Genomic DNA, 19384 nt, shown 5'->3' on the forward strand with positions numbered 1-19384 from the left:
CTTGTGATCTCACCAACCAATTTAAGAAAGAAACATTGCAGATGAATTGCCAACTCCTGTGAATGCCTGACTCTTCCCATTCCTCTCTTTCTCTTCCTTAAGGTAACCATGGCCTGTGGGTGTTTGTCATTCCTATACAAGTGTGCATCTGTAGACACTAGATAGTAGTATCTTCATGGTTTTAGACTGTATATACTTGTTACCTTCTTCTTTGCTTTTGTAACTCACTTTTTGCTCAACATTTCAAATTCATTATTACCGATTCATAAAGTCCTACTTTATTAATTTGCTGCATAATATTTATTACATGAATGTATATTGTATTTTTCCATTTTCCTATTTATGAACTCCTTGGCTGCCTTGTATTTTTGTTATCTCAAATGGCCTGGTAGTGAACATTCTAATTTGTTGTTTCTTGTGCACTTATGGGAGAGTTTCTCTAAGGCTAGTTATGTATTTAGGAATAAAATTGCTGGACAGTAAGTTGTAATCATTTTCTGTGTGAATCAAGGCATTCTTGAAAGGTCATATTACATTTTCTTTGAGAGGATGTCATTTTATCTACTTCTGTTTATAAAATAATTTTTACTTATTCTACCTCCTGATCCTTATAATTGCAGTACCTCAACAAAAACAGCTGGTGCCCAAGGAAAAAGCATGGGAAACAGAATGAAGTAAAACACTAGTTTCCTTTCTGTTTAGGGGCACTGAATGCAGACTCTGTTATCCATTGGTTGGGTCTGCTGGCTGGCCTTTCTATGGGACTCCTATAGTTCCTGGTTTCTGGGATGCATCTGCAGGCAGTCTCTGCTGTGTGTGACAGCTGTGAGTGTTGCCTGTCCGCCTCTGGTTGTCTGAAGCAGAACTTGAGCGGGGAAAATGAATACTTTCATTTCAACGATGGCAGAAAAGCAGAAACAAAAGTAGAAATGAAAATAGGAAAACACAGATCACATAAGATTAAGCGTGAATTTTATAAAATCTACATGGATTAGGTTTTATTTTTTTTTTCCCTCTTTCAGTCATTCTTTTAGGTCCAGTATGTGTGTGCTGCAAGAACTTAAAGAGTCTTCAAAAACAATGCTTCAGAAACCTAGTGGCATTATGGAAGAACAATGCTGAAATTACTTTGTTCTTTTTTTTCTTTTTTAAAATTATGTTGGACAAACTTCTCTTTCTCCCATAAGAGCAACCACTGCAAATCAACTAAGACAGTTGTCCTTTCTCCCTGTTGTCAGCTTGCTGTCTGGCTTCTGAAGAGTTAAGTTGGAGGTTTGTGAGGTCATGTGTGACTTCACTGGGTCTGGACTTTTGAAGCCGATCTCTTGGAGGGAAGCTGCCTATTGAGGCTTGGTGGAGAGGGTGGGGGGAGTTCTCCTGTAACTTCTTTCAAGTTCTTATCCCTCAGCCTTTGAGGGACATAGTAGCATTCTGGGAGAATGTCACTGCAGAGTCAGTGTGTAGCAGTTTGTATTTACAACAGGAGCAGCTATAGAAGTACATTACAAGAGCCCTTGCTGAAGATGAAGATTTGCTGAACAGATGGAATGGGGGAATGTTCTTTGTATTCCTCACAAAATTATGGGCAGACTGTTTGCTGACGGAGGTAACTGGAATTCAGTTTATTTTCTTTGTCCTGTCCTGGGCAGTACTGGATTATGTATAATTGTAGTTGCAGAAAACTTCTTGGATTATAAACTGGAAAGCATGGTGGGAAAGTCTTAGATACTTAGGAAAATGATAATTCATATATATTGTTTTCTAAACAAGGTTGACAGAAATGAAGAGGGTGTTAATTGTTAACAGGGTCTGTAATGTTTGGGCATGTTGTGATTTTTTCCTTTAACAGAGTTGTGTTGCTCTTTGAGGTGGTTAGACATAGTTTGGTGTTCCTAGACTCTAGTGTGCTAATTTCAGCTATCTTTTGTGAAACCACATCCTGGCATTGGAAGGTTCCCAGTTTGAACTTGGTCATTTAGTGGGGTCCATCTGACAACTGTGCAAGGCTGTCATTCTTATTTTGGTGTATGACTGCTTTAAGGGAAAGTTGGCTGTGTTGTTAGTATAGAAATATGATTCATCTTAGAATTTAGCATTAGGTTTGAAACTTCAAAGGTTAGCTAGTTATCTAAGGAAAAAGGGCAAAGGGAGTATTTTGTTTTTTGAACTGAGGGAATTTTAGCTTCACAGTTTATCTCTGGGAAGGCTTCTCTTCTTTCATATTCAATAGGCACAGACAGGTTCAAGACATAAATAAGGTCAGCAGTGATAAAGAAGGGAGCTTGAGCCCAATGTGTTGGCTATTTGTTCCCTTCTTGAGATGCTTGGGGTTAAAGGGCTCATGAACACCCAAGAGCCTGTGAGGACCCTAGTGTTTGTTAATGTCCAGGACAATTCAGCTGAGTATAATAGATGTGTTGGTGGGGATGGATGGGGTACATTGAAATTTCTTGCCTTGATTACAGAGTTTAAGTTCATAATTTTAAATTTATATTTCTAGTATTTTATAATGTCATTTATCTTACATAGTCCATTAGTATAAAAATGCCTCTTTCTAACTGGGTATTTTGTTCTGAGCATTAGTAATAAAGGACAAAAGAGAAGTTGAAAAAAAGGATGTGAAACATATTTTGTGAGAGGCACAGTGGTTATGCGTCTGGACTTGGGAATTATAGGCTCACTGAGTTTTAGCTCTATTTCTTACAGTTTGACCTCTGGTAAGTTACTTAACCACTCTTCATTGTCAATTTCTTTGTATGTGACCTAGACATGGTGATATCACCTGACCTGAGAGGTGGTGATTGTGAAGATTGACTGAGGTGCAGTGCATGGGATGCACTTCGCAGAATTTCTCCTGCAGTAATAAAAGCTCAACATGTATTAATACACTTTGGCTATTGCTAATTTGAAGTTGGTCTTCCTTACATCAGGCACATAAGAGGACTTACACCTTAGAGAATGGTGGTAATGAATGTGGAGTTGTGGATATGTATGCTCACACTGTACGTGTGGCAGGGTTCAAGGGTTCATGGCAGCATGGCAGGCAGCCCCCCACTGTCCCATCAGTCATCTCTCAAACGGAGTCTTGGGTGTCAAGGAGGGCTAAGAGAGAAAATTGGATAGATTAGTGCAAATCCATCAACACTTTGTGAAAACTTCTTTATGCTGACTTTGTACTTATAGTGTCTCAGTTCCATCATCTCTGAATATGGAGCCCAGCACTGCCCACATAGGGAGGGACCTCATAGGAGGAATGTGACCCACACTAGGAGTACAGCTAAAATGATTGTCAGAATCAAACCCTTCCTTTCTGTGTTCTTTCCATTGGTGAAGATTGTCTTTTATCATGCAGTGGTGGTTGTTCTTATAGGGTTTATCTTTATTTCCAGCTTGGCCCTTTCTATCTTTATGCCCCAGGAGTTAGTAGCTGTGCAGCTTTGAAGCTGCTTAATTTCTATTTCCTGAACTATAACTTGTGGAAAATATAATTTCTTCCATGGTGATTGAGATTAAATAAGATAAAATTCCTCGCACTAAGTACTAACAAATGTTTTGCTCCTCCAGAAATTGCTCTATTTCTTGTATTACCATGAAGGGAAAATTCATACAATGTGTACATGAGTCTCTTTCTCCTATTTTGCTTTATAAAGGTCTCATGTCTAGATCAGTGTTTCCAAAGCTTTTGTTAAAAATGATTTTCTTGTGTGTTATTAGTTTACTTCATCTAGTGTCAGTTGTTCGGTTTGCTTCCATGACTTTCCAGTGCAGTCATTATAGATTTTAAATTTAATTTTGAACTAATTTTAAAAAATATGAAAGGAATATGTGCCAATGGTAAAAACTGAAATTGAAGGTCTCTTTGTTCCCACTTCTCAGAACCTCCTGATGGTTTCTAGTGTATTCTTTAAGGCATGGTCTGTGCCACCCTTGAGGAGCCTATTTTAAATTGCTTTACTGGTGCAAAAGTGCAAATGTGGAATGGAAGGTTGTGTCAGATTTGCCAGCTCCCTCTGCAGCTTATTTCTTCCCCCCCCCCCCCCCAGTTGTGCAGCACAATGTTTGGAATGTTTGGGAGCTCCCTTGTAGGGAACCTGCCTGCACAGCTGGGTTGTGTCACCAAGAGCACTTGGCAGGTCCCTGCTCTGGCCACACTAGTGTGATTCATGGATCAGGCTAGAGTTCATGCAGGATAGCAAGGCATTGGGGTTCTTTGAGCAGATGCCTGGTTCTGAACCTGCTGTGAAAATGTTCAGTCTTGAAATTCTGTGGAGTCAGAGCCTGTCTTGGGTCCTAGCAAAGATATTAGTCATTGTTTAGCTGGCTAGAGGGTGTGGTTCAGTCAGCCTTTTGAGCTACTGTTGTGCTTGGCTTTTTGTCATTAATAACATTGGGTGGAGGTAGTATACAAGTTGGTGCAGTGAATGTGGAGTTGGAAGATATGGACTTAACTCCCAGCCTTTCTGCTTACCAGCTGTGAGCCGGAGCAAGGTTTCTTTGGTTCTGTGTTACTTTACTTGGAAAATGGGACTGTTGTCAGGGTCAGATACAACAGTGCATAGGAAAGTTCTAGTAGACTCCAAAGTGCTCTGTGGATTTTTAAATTTGTTTTTCTTAATTGATTTTTGAAAGGATTGGCTTATTCCTCTTAATTGGCTTAGGTATGTTTAACTATCTGTGCTTTGGAGCAGGAGGAATGGTGTAACTATCTAGTATTTGGTGTCATTGGACTTGATCCCACCTCTATGTGAATGTGATTTGTCCATCTGCTGTTGAATGCACCATAAGCCTACATTCATAAAGGGGGAGGGCAATATAATTTCTGTGCTCAAAATGTTCTTTAGTAAGCCACTCCCTTTTGTTGATCCAGCTGGTCCTTTATTAAGACCCTTCTTTTTAGCAGAGGAAGCACTGAGAACCAAGGCTCGAGCATCACCACTGGCCCAACTCTGCTAGTACTTGTGAGACCTGGGAAGAAAGAATCCCTTCCTCTCTTATTCTCTTAGTTTGTGAAACAAAGGCAGCTGGACAGAAAACTTTATTGTATATGAGGTGGAGATAGTGACAAGTTATCTTCCTTTTTCTGTCTTTCCTCTACCTTATATCCAACATCTTTACCAATTCTTGTTTCCTCTTTTAAACAACTTAGGACAGTTATCATCAAAAAGATAAGTGATGAGGCTAAACACCAACTTGAGGGATGCTGTGCTGACATGTGAGACCTAAATATAATGAAAGCCCTTAAAGGATGACAGGGTGTTAGGAGTGAGTATTCTGTTTTCCTGCCTCTGACCCACTGACCTTGACATGCTCTGCTTTGTAGACATCTAGAACTAGTCATCTTTGATCAGGGCTTCCGTATCTCAGATCTGTTGTTATGGGAGCTATGAATACCTGAAGGGAGAGAGAGAAAAAGGATGTCTTGGCTGATAGTACCTGAAATAAAGATGCCACCATGAGAAGAATGAATATTGGCTGAGCTGTAGGCAATAATCCATTCAGGGCAGAGGAGGGGCCTTTTGCCAGGCTGTATGTGAGATGCTTGCATTGCTGTGGCTTGGTTCTCAGTACTGTTCATCCATCCTGGTTTCTTAAGTTCTTTATCTAAATTTTGTTGACTAGAGGTACACATTTATCATGTGTGGACATTTTAGTCTTGCTTTCCCAGGACAAGAGTGCATTTCTAGGTGATGGAATGATTGGGAAACATTTGTATTTCTACAGTGTTTTGCTGCTAATAGATTAACAAAGAAGCAGACAAACAAACATGTTAAAAAAAAAAAACAGTTAAAAACTATCTCTGTGGCACACAAATCAGAAGGCTTAGGATGGGCCCGAGTAGCATGAGATAGTCATTGTGTAGATAATAACTTTTGTATTTAGTGAGTTCCTTGGTCAGGTGAGCCAACTGTCAGAGACCCATGGAAAGTGTCCTTATTTAAACAATTCAGCTAAAGAATTCCAGGATTCATGACTTCAAAAGGCAAAGAATGGTTGGTTTCAGATTTCTTATATGATTGGCTAAGTAACGCATGCATAGGAACATGGGTTCTAGGAATTGTTTCTGTTGTAGACCTTTCCATTTGCAATATAAGTAGAGAGATTCTGTTGATCAACATTTCACACGCCTTGGGAATTCCCAGAGGTTGAGATCTCAGATATTTACCTTGCATAAACTTTGTGCCAAGCAGATCAATGCCTACTGAATGTCAGATGTATAAGGGGTGCTTCAGGACTGGAGGTGGGGATATGGCCAACACTTTTAGAAGGTAAAGAATAAACCTAAGGACTAAGTCAGTATAGGATAGGTTTGGCCTTGCATTTTCTGGCATCTTGATCTTGGGAAGCTGGTGTGTCCCATCCTTGACTATGACTTTGAATTTACCATGGAAATTGCTGGGTATTTTCTTAAGCTTAAAAACGAGGAAACCAAAATATCCACCTGACACAGAGCCAAAAAATGTTGGCATATTTTAATGTAACTAGAAACTGCCCACCTTCTCTATAAGGTCCTGGTAAATTGATCATTCTGAGGCTCCTCCTTGGTAAGCAATATGGATTTCACAGCTTCATCCTTTGAAAACAACTTTTTTTTTTTTTTTTTAAGGAGAAAAGCATTTTTACTAAAATATTTCATGGGAAATTTAGGTTGAACAAAGTAGGCACCCACTATTACACATACACAAAAGGCTATTCTCAGAAATATCCTAACATGAGAGAAAATGAATATACAGCACTTAGATTTGAGCCACAGTCAGTAGATGTCTGAAATGCCAACATTGCTACATACTGATTCTTAGCTGTATTCCTGGCTTCATTTGGTTGTCTCAAAGTGCCTCAGGCCATCTTCTGAGTCAGCAATATCTCTTCCTGTGACACTGGGGTCTTCTTGGGAGGTCTCAGGGCCAACAGTCATGGGGCCAGCTCTGGCAATGGGCTGAGAGATTCATCTGCAGAAGCTAGGCTGTGAGCCAAGGGTGAGGTTGCCCTGCCCAAAATATGTGTTAAGGATTAAAATTCACCTGTGGTTGGCTAGTGTAGAAGTAATATTTATCTTGCATTATGCTCAGTTTTATGAAAACATACCTGAAGACAGCAGTGTGCTGTAACTGTACGGGTAGTTGATTAAAACTTGAATTAGGTATACCTTCTTAAACAACTTACAGAGAAAGTCTCATTGTGAAAACAATAACAGGATTTAAATATTTTTTCCCCTTCAAAATACTGTATATTACATGGCCACTAGCTATCCTTCCTGTGCTCTGATGCCATTCTTTTCACGTGCTTTTTTGATAGCATGTTTTCTCCTCCCTGCTTTCCTTCCTCTCCTTCCTATCTCCGCTATCCTTAGAATTCAAGTTGTCATGGAATCTTTTCTTTTCTGAATATTTAACCTTGCTCATGTCTCCCCTATTTTTTCTCCAGTTCACATTCTTATCTTGCTAAACCTCAGTAGCCACTGATGGACAGGAACTTTAATTTGCTGTGGCCTTTGTACATCTAAGACCATGGAGACTCTGATCAGAGTCTGGGGGTTGCTTCCAGACGTGTCTGTGGAAGGTGGATGTCTGCAGTAGCACGGTGTCTGCTTGTAATGCAAGTGGTTATAGGAAGAGTGTTGTGCTAGGAGTTGGAAGAGTTGGGCCTGGCCCTGGTTCTGTCTGTATCTAAAATTTTTTTTTAATGTATTTTTGATACAGAGAGAGACAGCGCATGAGAGGGGGAGGGGCAGAGAGAGAAGGAGACACAGAACTAGAAGCAGGCTCCAGGCTAGCTGTCAGCAAGGAGCCTGACATGGGGCTCGAACCCACGAATGTGAGATCTGACCTGAGCCAAAGTCAGAGGCTTAACCGACTGAACCACCCAGGCGCCCTTCTGTGTGTATCTAAAATCTTTTTTTTAATGTTTATTTTTGAGAAACAGAGAGACAGAGAGAGCGACAGTCAGTATGTGCCCCATCAGGTGAGGGCAGAGGGAGAGGGAGACAACAGAGAATCCCATGCAGTTTCTAAGCTGTCAGCCCTGAGCCCAGTTCTGGACTTGATCCCACTAACCATGAGACCATGACCTTGAGCCAAAATCAAGAATCAGACGCTTAGCCAACTGAGCCACCCAGGTGCCCCTAAATTCTTAACTTTCTCTTCATTCACTCATCTGGAAAATAAAATTAGACTAAATAATTCATAAGGTGTATTTCCAATTCCAAAAATCTATTACTTGACTCTGAAATCATACTAATTCTGGCTCCTTAGATTAGCTCTTTGTGACAAATTAGAATCTCCTATATAAGAACAAATTGAACTCAATGAGGAGACTGTGGAATTGGAGTAGGTAGAATAACACCAAGAATTAGCAATAACTAAGTCTTACATTATGTAGCATTGTGTTGCTAAGCATTGATGAGATGGAGAGCAAGTGGAGGGAGAGGCTGTTTTCCATTCTTTTTTGTACACAGCTTGACTTCTGCATTGTTCTTCCATGGAAGCAACATTCACCAACTACCCTTTTTCTGAGTTGACTGATAAATACTTATTTTGAAATCCCAAATGTACTCTCCTAGGAAATTGAGCACAGAGATAGTAAGGCAGAATTCTCCTTCTTTTGGCTGAAGGAAATGACTGATCATTGTGTTCTTTATCCCTTTTCAGAGTCCTTGTTTCTCCCATGAAAGCAGAAGTGTTATTCACAGCAGCTGAAATGAAACCAGAATGTAGGAGGTTAGAATCCATGTATTTCTGTCTTGATTCTTAGTTATCTAGTGTAAGGATATTGTATTCCCTGCATTTAGGAGAAAAATTCTCTCCCCTTTAAACTTGAGAAATGGGGAGCTGGCAGTTGGGAGACTTTTTTTTTTTTTCCTAGTACTTCACATTAGCTCTGTGGCTCTGGACGTGTCACTTACCCATTTCTGAGCTGATCTTGCCTGCAAAATGAGGGAGTTGGGCTAGGCAATATTTAGATTTTTTTTTCCAGAGCCAATATGCCATAACCCTGTAATTTTCTTCTTCATTTGTGAGACCATGAGAAAGGAGTGGCAGTGAAGAAAATAGTCAAGTTCTTCTCATGCCTTGTATAGACCTTTCTGCCCCCTTGAAGGCAGAACTGTCATTTAATTTTTGTATAGTGCAAGTCCAAGTTACCACAGTGTTTTAAAATTGATTCTTCTTTTTGGTTAGTATACTGATTTTAGCATTTATGGAGTTATTAGCAGCCTGAGGCTCTCTGAGGAGGACAACCTCCCAGAAACATGAGTGGTTACCTGAGTCTTTCTTATAGTGGTGGTAGAACGTTGAACTATCTGTACCTTCACCAGGAAAATGTATTCCTCTACAGGATCATTGAAACTTTTCTTCTGATCTCCCTTTCTTTTGTTTTTTCTCCAACAAAAGCCTCAAGGACATTCATTGTTCCCAAGCTTGTAACAAATGTCTGTTGATATCCAGGTTAAAGGACCTACTTGTGTTTTTGAACCCTAAGGTGAGATTTAACAAGGGAACATCAGTGTTTCAACAGGGAAGTGCTTGCCTTTGCCTTCTTGATAATGATAGTGCCAATCAAAACATTTGTATTCTGATTGAAGATCTCCTTTTCCTATTTTTATTTTTTTCAGTTCACAGGGCAACTTCAGAGTTGTTAAATTGCCCTAACTTTAAAATGCATCCTCTCTTAGTGAGGGATACCAACCACTCTTCCCAGTCCTGGAGACCGCTTTTGTTTAGTCTTGAAAGGACACAGGTCTGAACCATACTGACTTCATGACAGGCTTCAAGTTTCCCCTCTGACCTTGGAGGCCTAAGTGTTGGTTTCTCAGAATCATTAGACAATAAAAGGCCAAAGATTGCTCAACCAGGGGCCACCCTACTAACACCCAATCAGAAGTGGCCAGCTAAAATGCTTAACATTCCTAAGGGCAGGCCTGGAGATAGAAGCTATAGATAATCACTTATTGCTTAAGGCTAGTTACACCCTAGTGAGGGTCCTGGGTCCACTCTGTAACTGGTTAATACTCTAAATGTTGTGATTGGGTCCCGCCAAAAGTAATGAACACTCTGGACAATGTGTATGGTTAAAGTTACTGCCAATGATGTTATGCAATAATGATTGGATCACTATACGTGTGTCACAATTTCCTCTAACTTCCCCTTCCCAAGCCCATAAAAGCCCTACCCACCTTTGTTCGGGGCTCTCAGCACGGATCCACTGTACTGGTGAAGTCTATAAGCCCAAGCTTAGGCCCCGGAGAGCTTAAGCCCATAATAAAGCCCTTTGCTTTTGCATGCATGACTCAGTCTCCCTGGGGGTCTCTGGTTTTTGGGGACGATATTGTGATCTGGGCATAACAGTCTCATACCACTGACTTAAGTGAAGGGTATCAATATGAATGGAGATTATTACTATTGCATTTAGTTTTCTGTGCTATTGGTCAGCAGAAGAAAGGATTTCATGTATACTGTATATGTTTATTCAAAACAATAGTTTCCATATTCTCTATTGTCAGATTCTTAGACTAGTTTGATATATTTGTGTTTCTCTCTTCTGCCATTTCCTAACTGATCTAGTAATGAGATATGCAAAGCTATATGACAGAAGGGAGGGTGAGGATGGAGTCTGAGAGCTTAAGTAGCCCCCACCTGTGTGACTGACACAACTAAGAGGGTATTGATGTGATAGTTACAGAGCTCTTCTGGCTTGGAAGTACCCGTCTCCTGAAGCCCTGTCCTATCCCCCTAGAAATGATGACTGAGGATGGAGTTGCCACCCTTCCAGTGTCACTAACTCTGGGACCACAAATTAGGGTCATATCAGTGGAATGGTGCAGGTGCCAAAGGCCCAGGGGCAGCTACTCCCAGAATGAAATATTTCTCCAGCTTACTGCTGAGGTGGCAGCCTCTCCTCGCCCTGTCCTTTTCAAGATAATATCTGTATAGATGTGCCAGTCTTCAATGCATAATATAATCTCAGGTTAGACTAGTAACAGTGAAAGATATTATTTACTTTTGAAGAAATAATCTAATTTACTGTATGTCAGAATTTTACCTCGAGATTTTTTTCCCTTTAGAACAAACTTACCCTCAAGTTGAAACTTTGATCTATTTAAAAAACACGGTTTTAGAAAATCAAGGCTAGTTTGTGAACTCATATGACATGCTTTGAGCCATCTATGGCTGTACATTTCTAGATTTTAGCGCAGAGCTTTTCCCACCAATTTGAAATGAAGTGATCATTGTAATCAGTTTTGTATGGAACAGTTGTTTCAGATCCTAACCCTATAATGACGTCATTTTCTTTGTACCCAAAATAAATCCTGTACAGAATAAATTATTCTGGAATTTGCTCTATTTTTCTTCCAATTAAAATCTGTTGCAAAGGAACCCTGCTAGTTGAACAGTTTCCCTTACAAGTTATTGTTTTTTGTACTTCTAACTTTGCCAGTAATCTTATTTTTCCATGAGAAAGCAGTCCTTTCTATTTAAGGTGGAGTAGGAGTTGTGGTTGAAATCGCAAGCATATCCAGTGTGTTCTGTTTTGATTTTCTAGCTTCAAAGTCTTCAGTGGAAATGGTTTAATCTCAATGTGGTTTGGGTTCAAGGGTATAGAACAGTAAGAGCTATAAATATGGTGAATAGAAGGAGGATCATTCTTATATTTAGCCAAAATATAGTATACTCTAAATTGTTTATACATATGGCCTTGAATTAGAGGAACTAGTAAACAATAATAGAGTTTTCAAGTTTCTGATGGAAGATAGGCATGCATGTGTACCTCAGAGTATTTATAAATACATGAAAAAAAATAGAGGAGAGATTGCCTTGTAGAAAATTCCACCTTCTTTAGAACTCTCAAGGGATTGAAGGGGCGACCTTCCCTTCTTTTTAGGGTATCTTCATATTTGATGAATAATTATCAGAACTCTTATACTTTATCCTTGGAAGGCTGTTGCTCTTAGATAATTATAGATAATTTATATGATTTAGAGGGTCTTAATACAAGTCTTGCCATAACTATTTTAAAATTTGTAATCCCATCAAGATAACTGCTGGACCTCTTTTAGGGTCTGAATTCTAAGTATGCAGTGAATGACTAGAGTCACATGTAAGGCTAAGAACCTGTTTCTTTATCAGGAGATTTATCTTCCTAGCCCAACCTGATCTTACTTGACAGTACTACCTTGGGCAGAAACAACAACAACAACAAAAAACAAACCCCAACCTCCCTTTGTCCTTTGTCAAAGGACAATAACACAGTTATACCTACTTCCTAGAGATGTTTTGTGCTGAGCATATTGGCAAGAACTAATTGTGTAGGAAATGTCAGCGGTCATCATCATCTTTATTGTTAACATCATTATTATCAAGCATTATCAAGTAATTCCATGTACTAGAAAATGAGTCTATTTTCACTATGCTTTTTATATTCTTTCTATTAAGCACAAAGCTCAAATTATCAGCAAGGGACATTATTGCATACTCATTTCCTTTCTGCTTCTCTTTTATACTTTGTACCTCTTCTGGTATCCTTCACTTGGGTGGTAGGTGAGGACTGAAGCTCTATCTCAAAGCTGTTATTAGAAGAAGAGAAAGAACTATAAATCCATGATAGTGAGTTCCCTTCAGGCTTCTTTCCAGGGCAAAGGAATTTCCTTATGTCTTTATGCTACTTTATTACATAAACGGGAAAAATAGAAAAGAGTTAATGTCTGACTCCGTTGCTTAGATTTTTAAGTATGGCGATTTCAATTTTGTGCTGGTATTTGTCTATCTAGAACAATAATTTTCATTAATGGGTCCCTATAATTCTTCTGATGATTTTATTTGTATTAACAGCCGCAGCACAGACCTACCTTTCTAGAGTGGTATGTTGACAGTGGAAAAAATATGGAAACTGAATGTCTCCTTTTAAAGTCACAGTAATATGAAAATGTATGGGTCTCTACCCAAGATAGATCCTATGCCTGCTTCCATAATGTTCTGACAAAAGGGAACATAAGAGGAAAACTTCTGTACCTTAATATTGTACTAGGCTTTCTTTAGTGCCCTCATTCTCTGATATATATTTATGTCTAAAACCTTTTTTGCAAAGCTCTCATTCAATACTAATAAAGTCTATATATTAGTAAAACTATAAATTTTTGTGAGATCTAACTCATTTTAAAACTAAACATTTATTTATTTTTTAAGATTTTATTTTTAAATAATCTCTGTACCCAACATGGGGCTTGAACTTACAATCTGGAGATCAGGAGTCGCATGTTCCACTGAGCCATCCAGGCACCCATAAAGAAAATTTAGATTGTTGTGCAGAGAACCAAAAAGATTTTTCCACTTAAGCCCATGGTGGAAGCATTTTTATGTCAAAAATAAAGTACCTCTCTAATAGACTACCTCTAAGCAGTCTCTGCAACACGTTGGAGTTATAAAAGGCATGTAAACTTTGGAACCATGCAGTCTTGAGCCGCCTTGCATTAATGGGAGTTCACACAGTGATGCCATACAGCTTAGTTGTGGTTTTCATCCAGTGAGCTCTGGTTGTGGGCTAAATGCTAGTTGGTGTGACCCTCAATTAGCAGATACAAGTCTCATTGGGTATCCAGCAGTAGGGTGCAGGTATTTCTTCTTCCTAGGATTCTAAGAGATTTGAAATATTGACTACTGGGAGGATGGTGAAGTCCATCTGGTAGTTGGCCTTGGAAACAGCAGAGGAAGGGCTCCACATTAACTTTCTGTTCCTATGATTAGTATCTAGGGTTTCTTTATCAGCGGTCTACTTCCTTTGGTCTTGAGCATTTCTGCTTACAAAGAGTAGGTTCTAATTAAACAAAGGAAGGGACTAGGGGTCCTTTGTTAGTTTGTGCTTTAAATTCACTTTGTCACCCTCATATACTGAGTCATGGGGGGGGGGCGGGGAGGTTCTATAGGTGGTATTGTTTCAGTGTAGAAAACTCTTCCTTACCTGATCCTTTTGCTACTTCCTAAGAATGGTTCATTCCTGTTAGCAGCACACAGCAGTCTCTTGAAAAACTCAGAGTTTTGTCCATCATCACCATAGTTGAGTCACTCATGCATGACTGGCTAATACTGGCTGGCTGGGGACAACCCAGAAAAGCCACCCACTCACCAGCATCCTTCTTTTTGCCCTGTTCAAACAATGCCTGCTCTTCCTCTCCATTTCCATATGGAGTGTAGGGAGCCCTTTCTCCTATGGCAAGTAATAGTGATTCCTCCATGCTGGTGGGTTTTAAAACTGTGTATGTGTGTGTTTGTGTGGCTGTGCGAGTTTAAATAGTCATTTTAAAAAATAAAGTATTATAAAGAACTCCCAGTTTTATCAGATGGTTGAAAGTGGAACTTGCTTTGTCAGAAGCTTAAATGCAGTAATACTGATACTGAGTTCTACCCTGGGCATCTGCTCCGGGGCTGCTTTAGTGGGTTGTCCTTGCTAAGAAAACGTAACATATTTCTCCCTCCTTTTCTGTGCTGTATGTGAACATGCATATACACAGGTATACATGTAAGCAAACCCTAACAAGTAGGACAGTTTACTAAGTCATCTAATTAATGTGTGTACTATCTAACTGCTTTAAGCATGAATTGTTACTGCTGGCCAGGGGTTTATTGGGAAATTTAGGTTATAAACTTCATTTTTATCCAACAGTAAATTATGAGACTTCTTTTGCTTTCCATCCCTTAATTAGGTTCTTGTTTTACTACTTTTTAAGTAGCACATAGTATTCTAATAACCTTACCAGATACAGTAGACTGTAGTAGAAGTTTAGAGGGAGAAGGGACATTCATCTAGTCCCCCCCCCCCCCACAGGTTTGTGCAGATGAATGAATGTACTAAGGTTAAGGAAGTGAGGCAGCTTACCCCAAATCTCATAGCTAATGATGAAATTGAAACAAGAATTCAAATCTCTTGATTTCCATGTGTCCTGATATTCCAGAATGTCTTCAACATGTGTCTTCTGCATTTGACCACTATTTGTAAATCTGCCTTACCACACTGCCCCCTTTCCCCTCCATAGACCTGTCCTAGGGAGGCAGCATAAGCACTGTGATGTCTTAAGTAGACTTCCTGGATACACATCCCAACTCTGGCATGCTGCCCCTTTGTGCCTCAGTTTTCACATCTGTCAAGTAGACATAATAATAATACCTGCTTCATAAGGTTGATATGAAAATTAAATATGCTAATGCCTTTAAAAGTCTCAGAATAGTGCCTAGAACATTGGAAGTGCTTAATATATATTAACTGTCATTTTTGTTTGAGTGGATTGAATGGCAGTGGAGAGAAATTATGGATCACACTGAAATATTTACCTAAGCCTGAGCAGACCAACTAGGGCTCAATTAATTCATTTACCATAAGCAAAATATATAGCAACCACCCAGGTCATCTCTGGGAGGACAGTGTGTTTGTCATAAGAGTTTTGAGACATTTTGGCTTAGCCTCCGATATCCACCCCCCCACGACCAGCCTATAACTCAGGAGCGACTGGGGGCATGAGGCAGAGCTGCTTAGCATGGTTTGTGTATGGCGGGATGTTTTTAGGCAGAAGGTAGTGTTTGCTCTTGTAAAGATGCAGGTCTGAAACTGACTCCATGAGACAGTAGAAGGGCACACGTTGCCCAAGGCAGAAGGGACCACCCTTGTCACACCCAATCAGGAAAGGCCAGCTAACACCTTAACATTTCTAAGGGCAGGCCTAAAGATGGAGGCTAAGGCTAGTCACACCCTATGTGAGGGTCCTGGGCCCACTCTGCGATTGGTCAATATTCTAAATGTTGTGATTGGGTCCCGCCAAAAGTAACAAATACTCTAGGCAATGTGAATGGTTAAACCTGCTGTCAATAATATTGTATAATAATGATTGGATCACTACCTGTGTCACAATTTCTTGTAACTCCCCCTTCCCAAACTCATAAAAGCCCTACCCCACCTTTGTTCCGGGGCTCTCAGCATGGATCCACCACGCCAGTAAAGTCTGTGAGTCCAAGTTTAGGCCCCGGCACGCCTAAGCCTGTAATAAAGCCCTTTGCTTTTGCATGCGTGACTCAGTCTCCCTGGTAGTCCCTGGTTTTTGGGGGTGATATTAAAATCTGGGCATAACACTCTAAGCTCTTTTGGCTTATTGAATTTGGCAGTCAAATTCCTTTGAAATAATGCAGAGTAGTTTTGTTTGGGACCTAGAGAACAAAGGATCAGCAGTAGGATCCTTAAACGCTCTTGGAATGGTTACTTTCTACTAAGCATGAGCCATTATTTTGTTCCTCCATGTAATACTGTAAATTATTATGTGGAACAGTGTGTGGGAGAGGAGGGAAATGTTTTTATGGAACGATGGCAGTGCATTGTCTGTCTATGTGAATGATGTGGGTGAAATAACCGCAAAGTATTGCTAAGTAACTACCACATCTGTCAGTCCATTGCCATAGGCTGTGTGGGAGGCAGGGAGATACTGTGTGGAGCTAATTGTGTCATCATTATGTCATGGGAGAGCTACTGCCAAGGCCAAGTTTTGCTTTGTGTGCTAAAATACTTGGAGGAAAACTCCATTGATACTTTGAGCTCAGTGTTGAGTTGACTTACAGTGGGTGATACCAGTGGTGAGTGGTGTGCTCTAGAACTACTGGAGCTGCAAAACGTTAGGATACTTTTATTTCTCTGGGTGAGTAATCCTGGCTCCAGTTTACTTTTGTAAAAGTTTTTCTCCTCAAAGTAGGTGTCCTCTGTGACTGGCCACAGCCTGTTACATCCTTCGCGTACTGTAGCAAACTGGCTCCACCTTTAAGGGCCATGAGTTGTAGGAGGAAAAACAAACTCAAGGTGCTTCGGTGGATTGTTCTGTGAGAAGGTATTCTGAGACAAACCAGGTCAATTTGCCTTTTGACAGAGGATCTTTTAAAGGAAAAGCTTTGCTCTGTTGTGTTTTGGTCTTTTTCTTCTTTCAGGCTTAAGAAATTTTAAATGTTTATTTTTGAGAGAGAGAGAGAGACAGACAGACAGACAGACAGACAGAGACAGGGCATGAGCAGGGAAGGGGCAGAGTGAGAGAGGGAGACAGAATCTGAAGCAGGCTCCAGGCTCTGAGTTTGATGCAGGGCTCCATCCTACGAACTGTGAGATCCTGACCTGAGCAGAAGTTGAACGCTCAACCTGCTAAGCCACCCAGGCATCCCACATTTGTGTCTAGAAGTTCATTGGGGAGGATGTGTTTGGACTAAGGATGTCTTTTCTGTCTGTGCTCTGATGAGATAATAAGGCAAGAAACCAATGAATTCACCAATCAGAACAATTGTAAAGGATGTACTCTCAAGTTAGGATGCTGGCACTCATGGTTCTTCTGGTTAAAAGGAGGAGCAGTACCTTGGCTGCTTTTGAGAGAGCTTAGTACAGGAAGTGGTGTTTTGAGATTTATTTCCCTTTTCAAAGACCTCTTCCTTCTGCTTGTTTTAAAGTTGGTTTTGAGTATGATAAGCCCATTTCCTCTGGTTCATTTGTAGAATATTTAGAGACTGATTGAGATTACTGAGAAGCAAACAGAGTCTAGTTAACAAACATTTTTGAAATACATTTAGCTGAAATAGGGTATCAGCCCCTGAAGGCTTATATTTGTTTTTAAAACTTTGAACTTTAGTCCCCAACTCCATGTAGTTTTGTTTGTTTGTGTGTTTGTTTTTGCTTTAGATTTTGTTTTTAAGAGGAACAGAACCCATTACTTAGCTTTACTAATCACAGAAGTGCTTTGGGACAGCAGAGGAGATGAGGAAGGGAAGGTCAACTTTTTCATTTCCAGGAAAAAACCCATCCTCTAACAGTGGTAAAACAATATTATTTGGGGTAGTTTTTTAGACAACATTTATTGATGTCATCATGAAGCCATTGCTCTACATAAAATCAAAACTTAAACTCTAGTATTATTGGCAGAAGATTGTTTAGAAGCTAAAAACCTTGCTTAGGGCTGCAGGGTTGAACAGATGTGAGCTTTGTCAGATGGCATTGTGTGATAATTAGTTAAACCATATGATTCATTCTATAAAGGAGACAACTTAAAGCTATTCATAATTATGTTCTTTTTTTTAATGTTTATTTATTTTCGAGAGAGAAACAGAGTGAGGATGGGGAAGGGACAACGAGAGAGAGGAAGATACAGATTCTGAACCCCTCCCTCCAGGTTCCCAGCTGTCAGCACAGAGCCCAGCACAGGGCTTAAACTCACAAACCACAAGATAATGACCTGAGCCGAAGTCGGATGCTTAACTGACTGAGCCACCCAGGCACCCCCATGATTATGTTCTTTACTAGAGAGAAATTAGAGAGCTGTGTCTACACAGGGCAGGCATCAAGAACAATCCTCTATCATTTCAGTCTCAGATTAACTGTCCCTTACCCAGTAGTTGTCTGTCTGAGGTACAACATGACATTTGGAAGATAAAATGAGTTGTTGATCTGATTGAGATTAGTAGAGAGTTATCTTAGATCTTATGCAAGGTGGAGTACTTGAAAACCTTAGAATTGACCAGAATGCTTTAGAGTTTCATCTTTCATTTCATTTAGTATGTACATTTATGGTCTTTTGCCAGTTAGTAATACAGTGTTAAGAACAATGACTTCTTGGAACTGAAAACCTCCACTTAATCTTACTTACCTATGAAAAGTACACCATTAGGATGGAGAGGGAAACTATAGCCAATAACTTCTAGAGCCCACTCTGACTTTTAATGAACTTGCTCTTACTCCTCTTGAGCTCTGTGTAGGCAAAGTAGGTTTATTTTACCTGAGTAATGTTTTAGATGACATTTATGTGGAAGCATTTGAGCAGTTTACTAAAATATGGTATTATGTTATTGGCATAGAAGACTTGTTTACCACAAAGCAGTGAAGAAGCTCTTGGTAGGGAGCTGGCCCCTAGTCCAGTAAATGCCTAAGACCTTGTTCATGGCTGGTTCAAGAACATCTCACATTTGCTCTTTGTCTTCTACTTCCAGGACCTTGATTTTTGCATGTGGAATGCCATCCTCTTGAGTTTTAAGATGAGGTGTATGTGTCACTATCTATGTTTATGAGCATAATCCCCTAACCCCACCTTGAAGGTCTCTATCCTGGTTCCTTTTCCTGGATATGTAATGAAAAGCCTTATCTATCAGATCAAACTAGAAACAGAGAACCTAATTTGAACGAGACTTGCATGTATATTAAAAGCCCAACCACTTAGAAAGGAATCTGATTATAAAAGGGAAGCATATATTCATAGAAGACAACTTCAAAAGTAAAATTTATATTCATGGTATATTAAACTATTATAGAACATACATGAATGAGCATGTTTTGGTAATAGTTACACATTCTAATACATATTATAAAATTATAACTGGGACACCAAACCTGT

The 19384-nt window shown here is 39.8% G+C and overlaps 1 protein-coding gene across 2 annotated transcripts in view; it reads left to right on the forward strand.

Moving 5' to 3' along the window:
• Positions 1-1411: 1411 nt before the first annotated feature.
• The window catches only part of PSD3 (pleckstrin and Sec7 domain containing 3), a 442746-nt gene continuing 424773 nt past the window's right edge, over positions 1412-19384 (forward strand). Inside the window, exon 1 of one of the 2 annotated variants that reach the window (XM_029936893.1) lies at positions 1412-1606. Coding sequence is in view for 1 of the 2 variants with exons in the window: in XM_029936887.1 (XP_029792747.1) it covers positions 8662-8714 (53 nt within the window). In the remaining variant the exon portion in view is untranslated. Of the gene's footprint in view, positions 1607-8647; positions 8715-19384 lie in introns of those variants that run through there. The other variant, XM_029936887.1, reaches the window with a different exon arrangement.

The sequence above is a fragment of the Suricata suricatta genome, chromosome 1 (assembly GCF_006229205.1).
Source record: "Suricata suricatta isolate VVHF042 chromosome 1, meerkat_22Aug2017_6uvM2_HiC, whole genome shotgun sequence".
NCBI classification, from domain to species: domain Eukaryota; kingdom Metazoa; phylum Chordata; class Mammalia; order Carnivora; family Herpestidae; genus Suricata; species Suricata suricatta.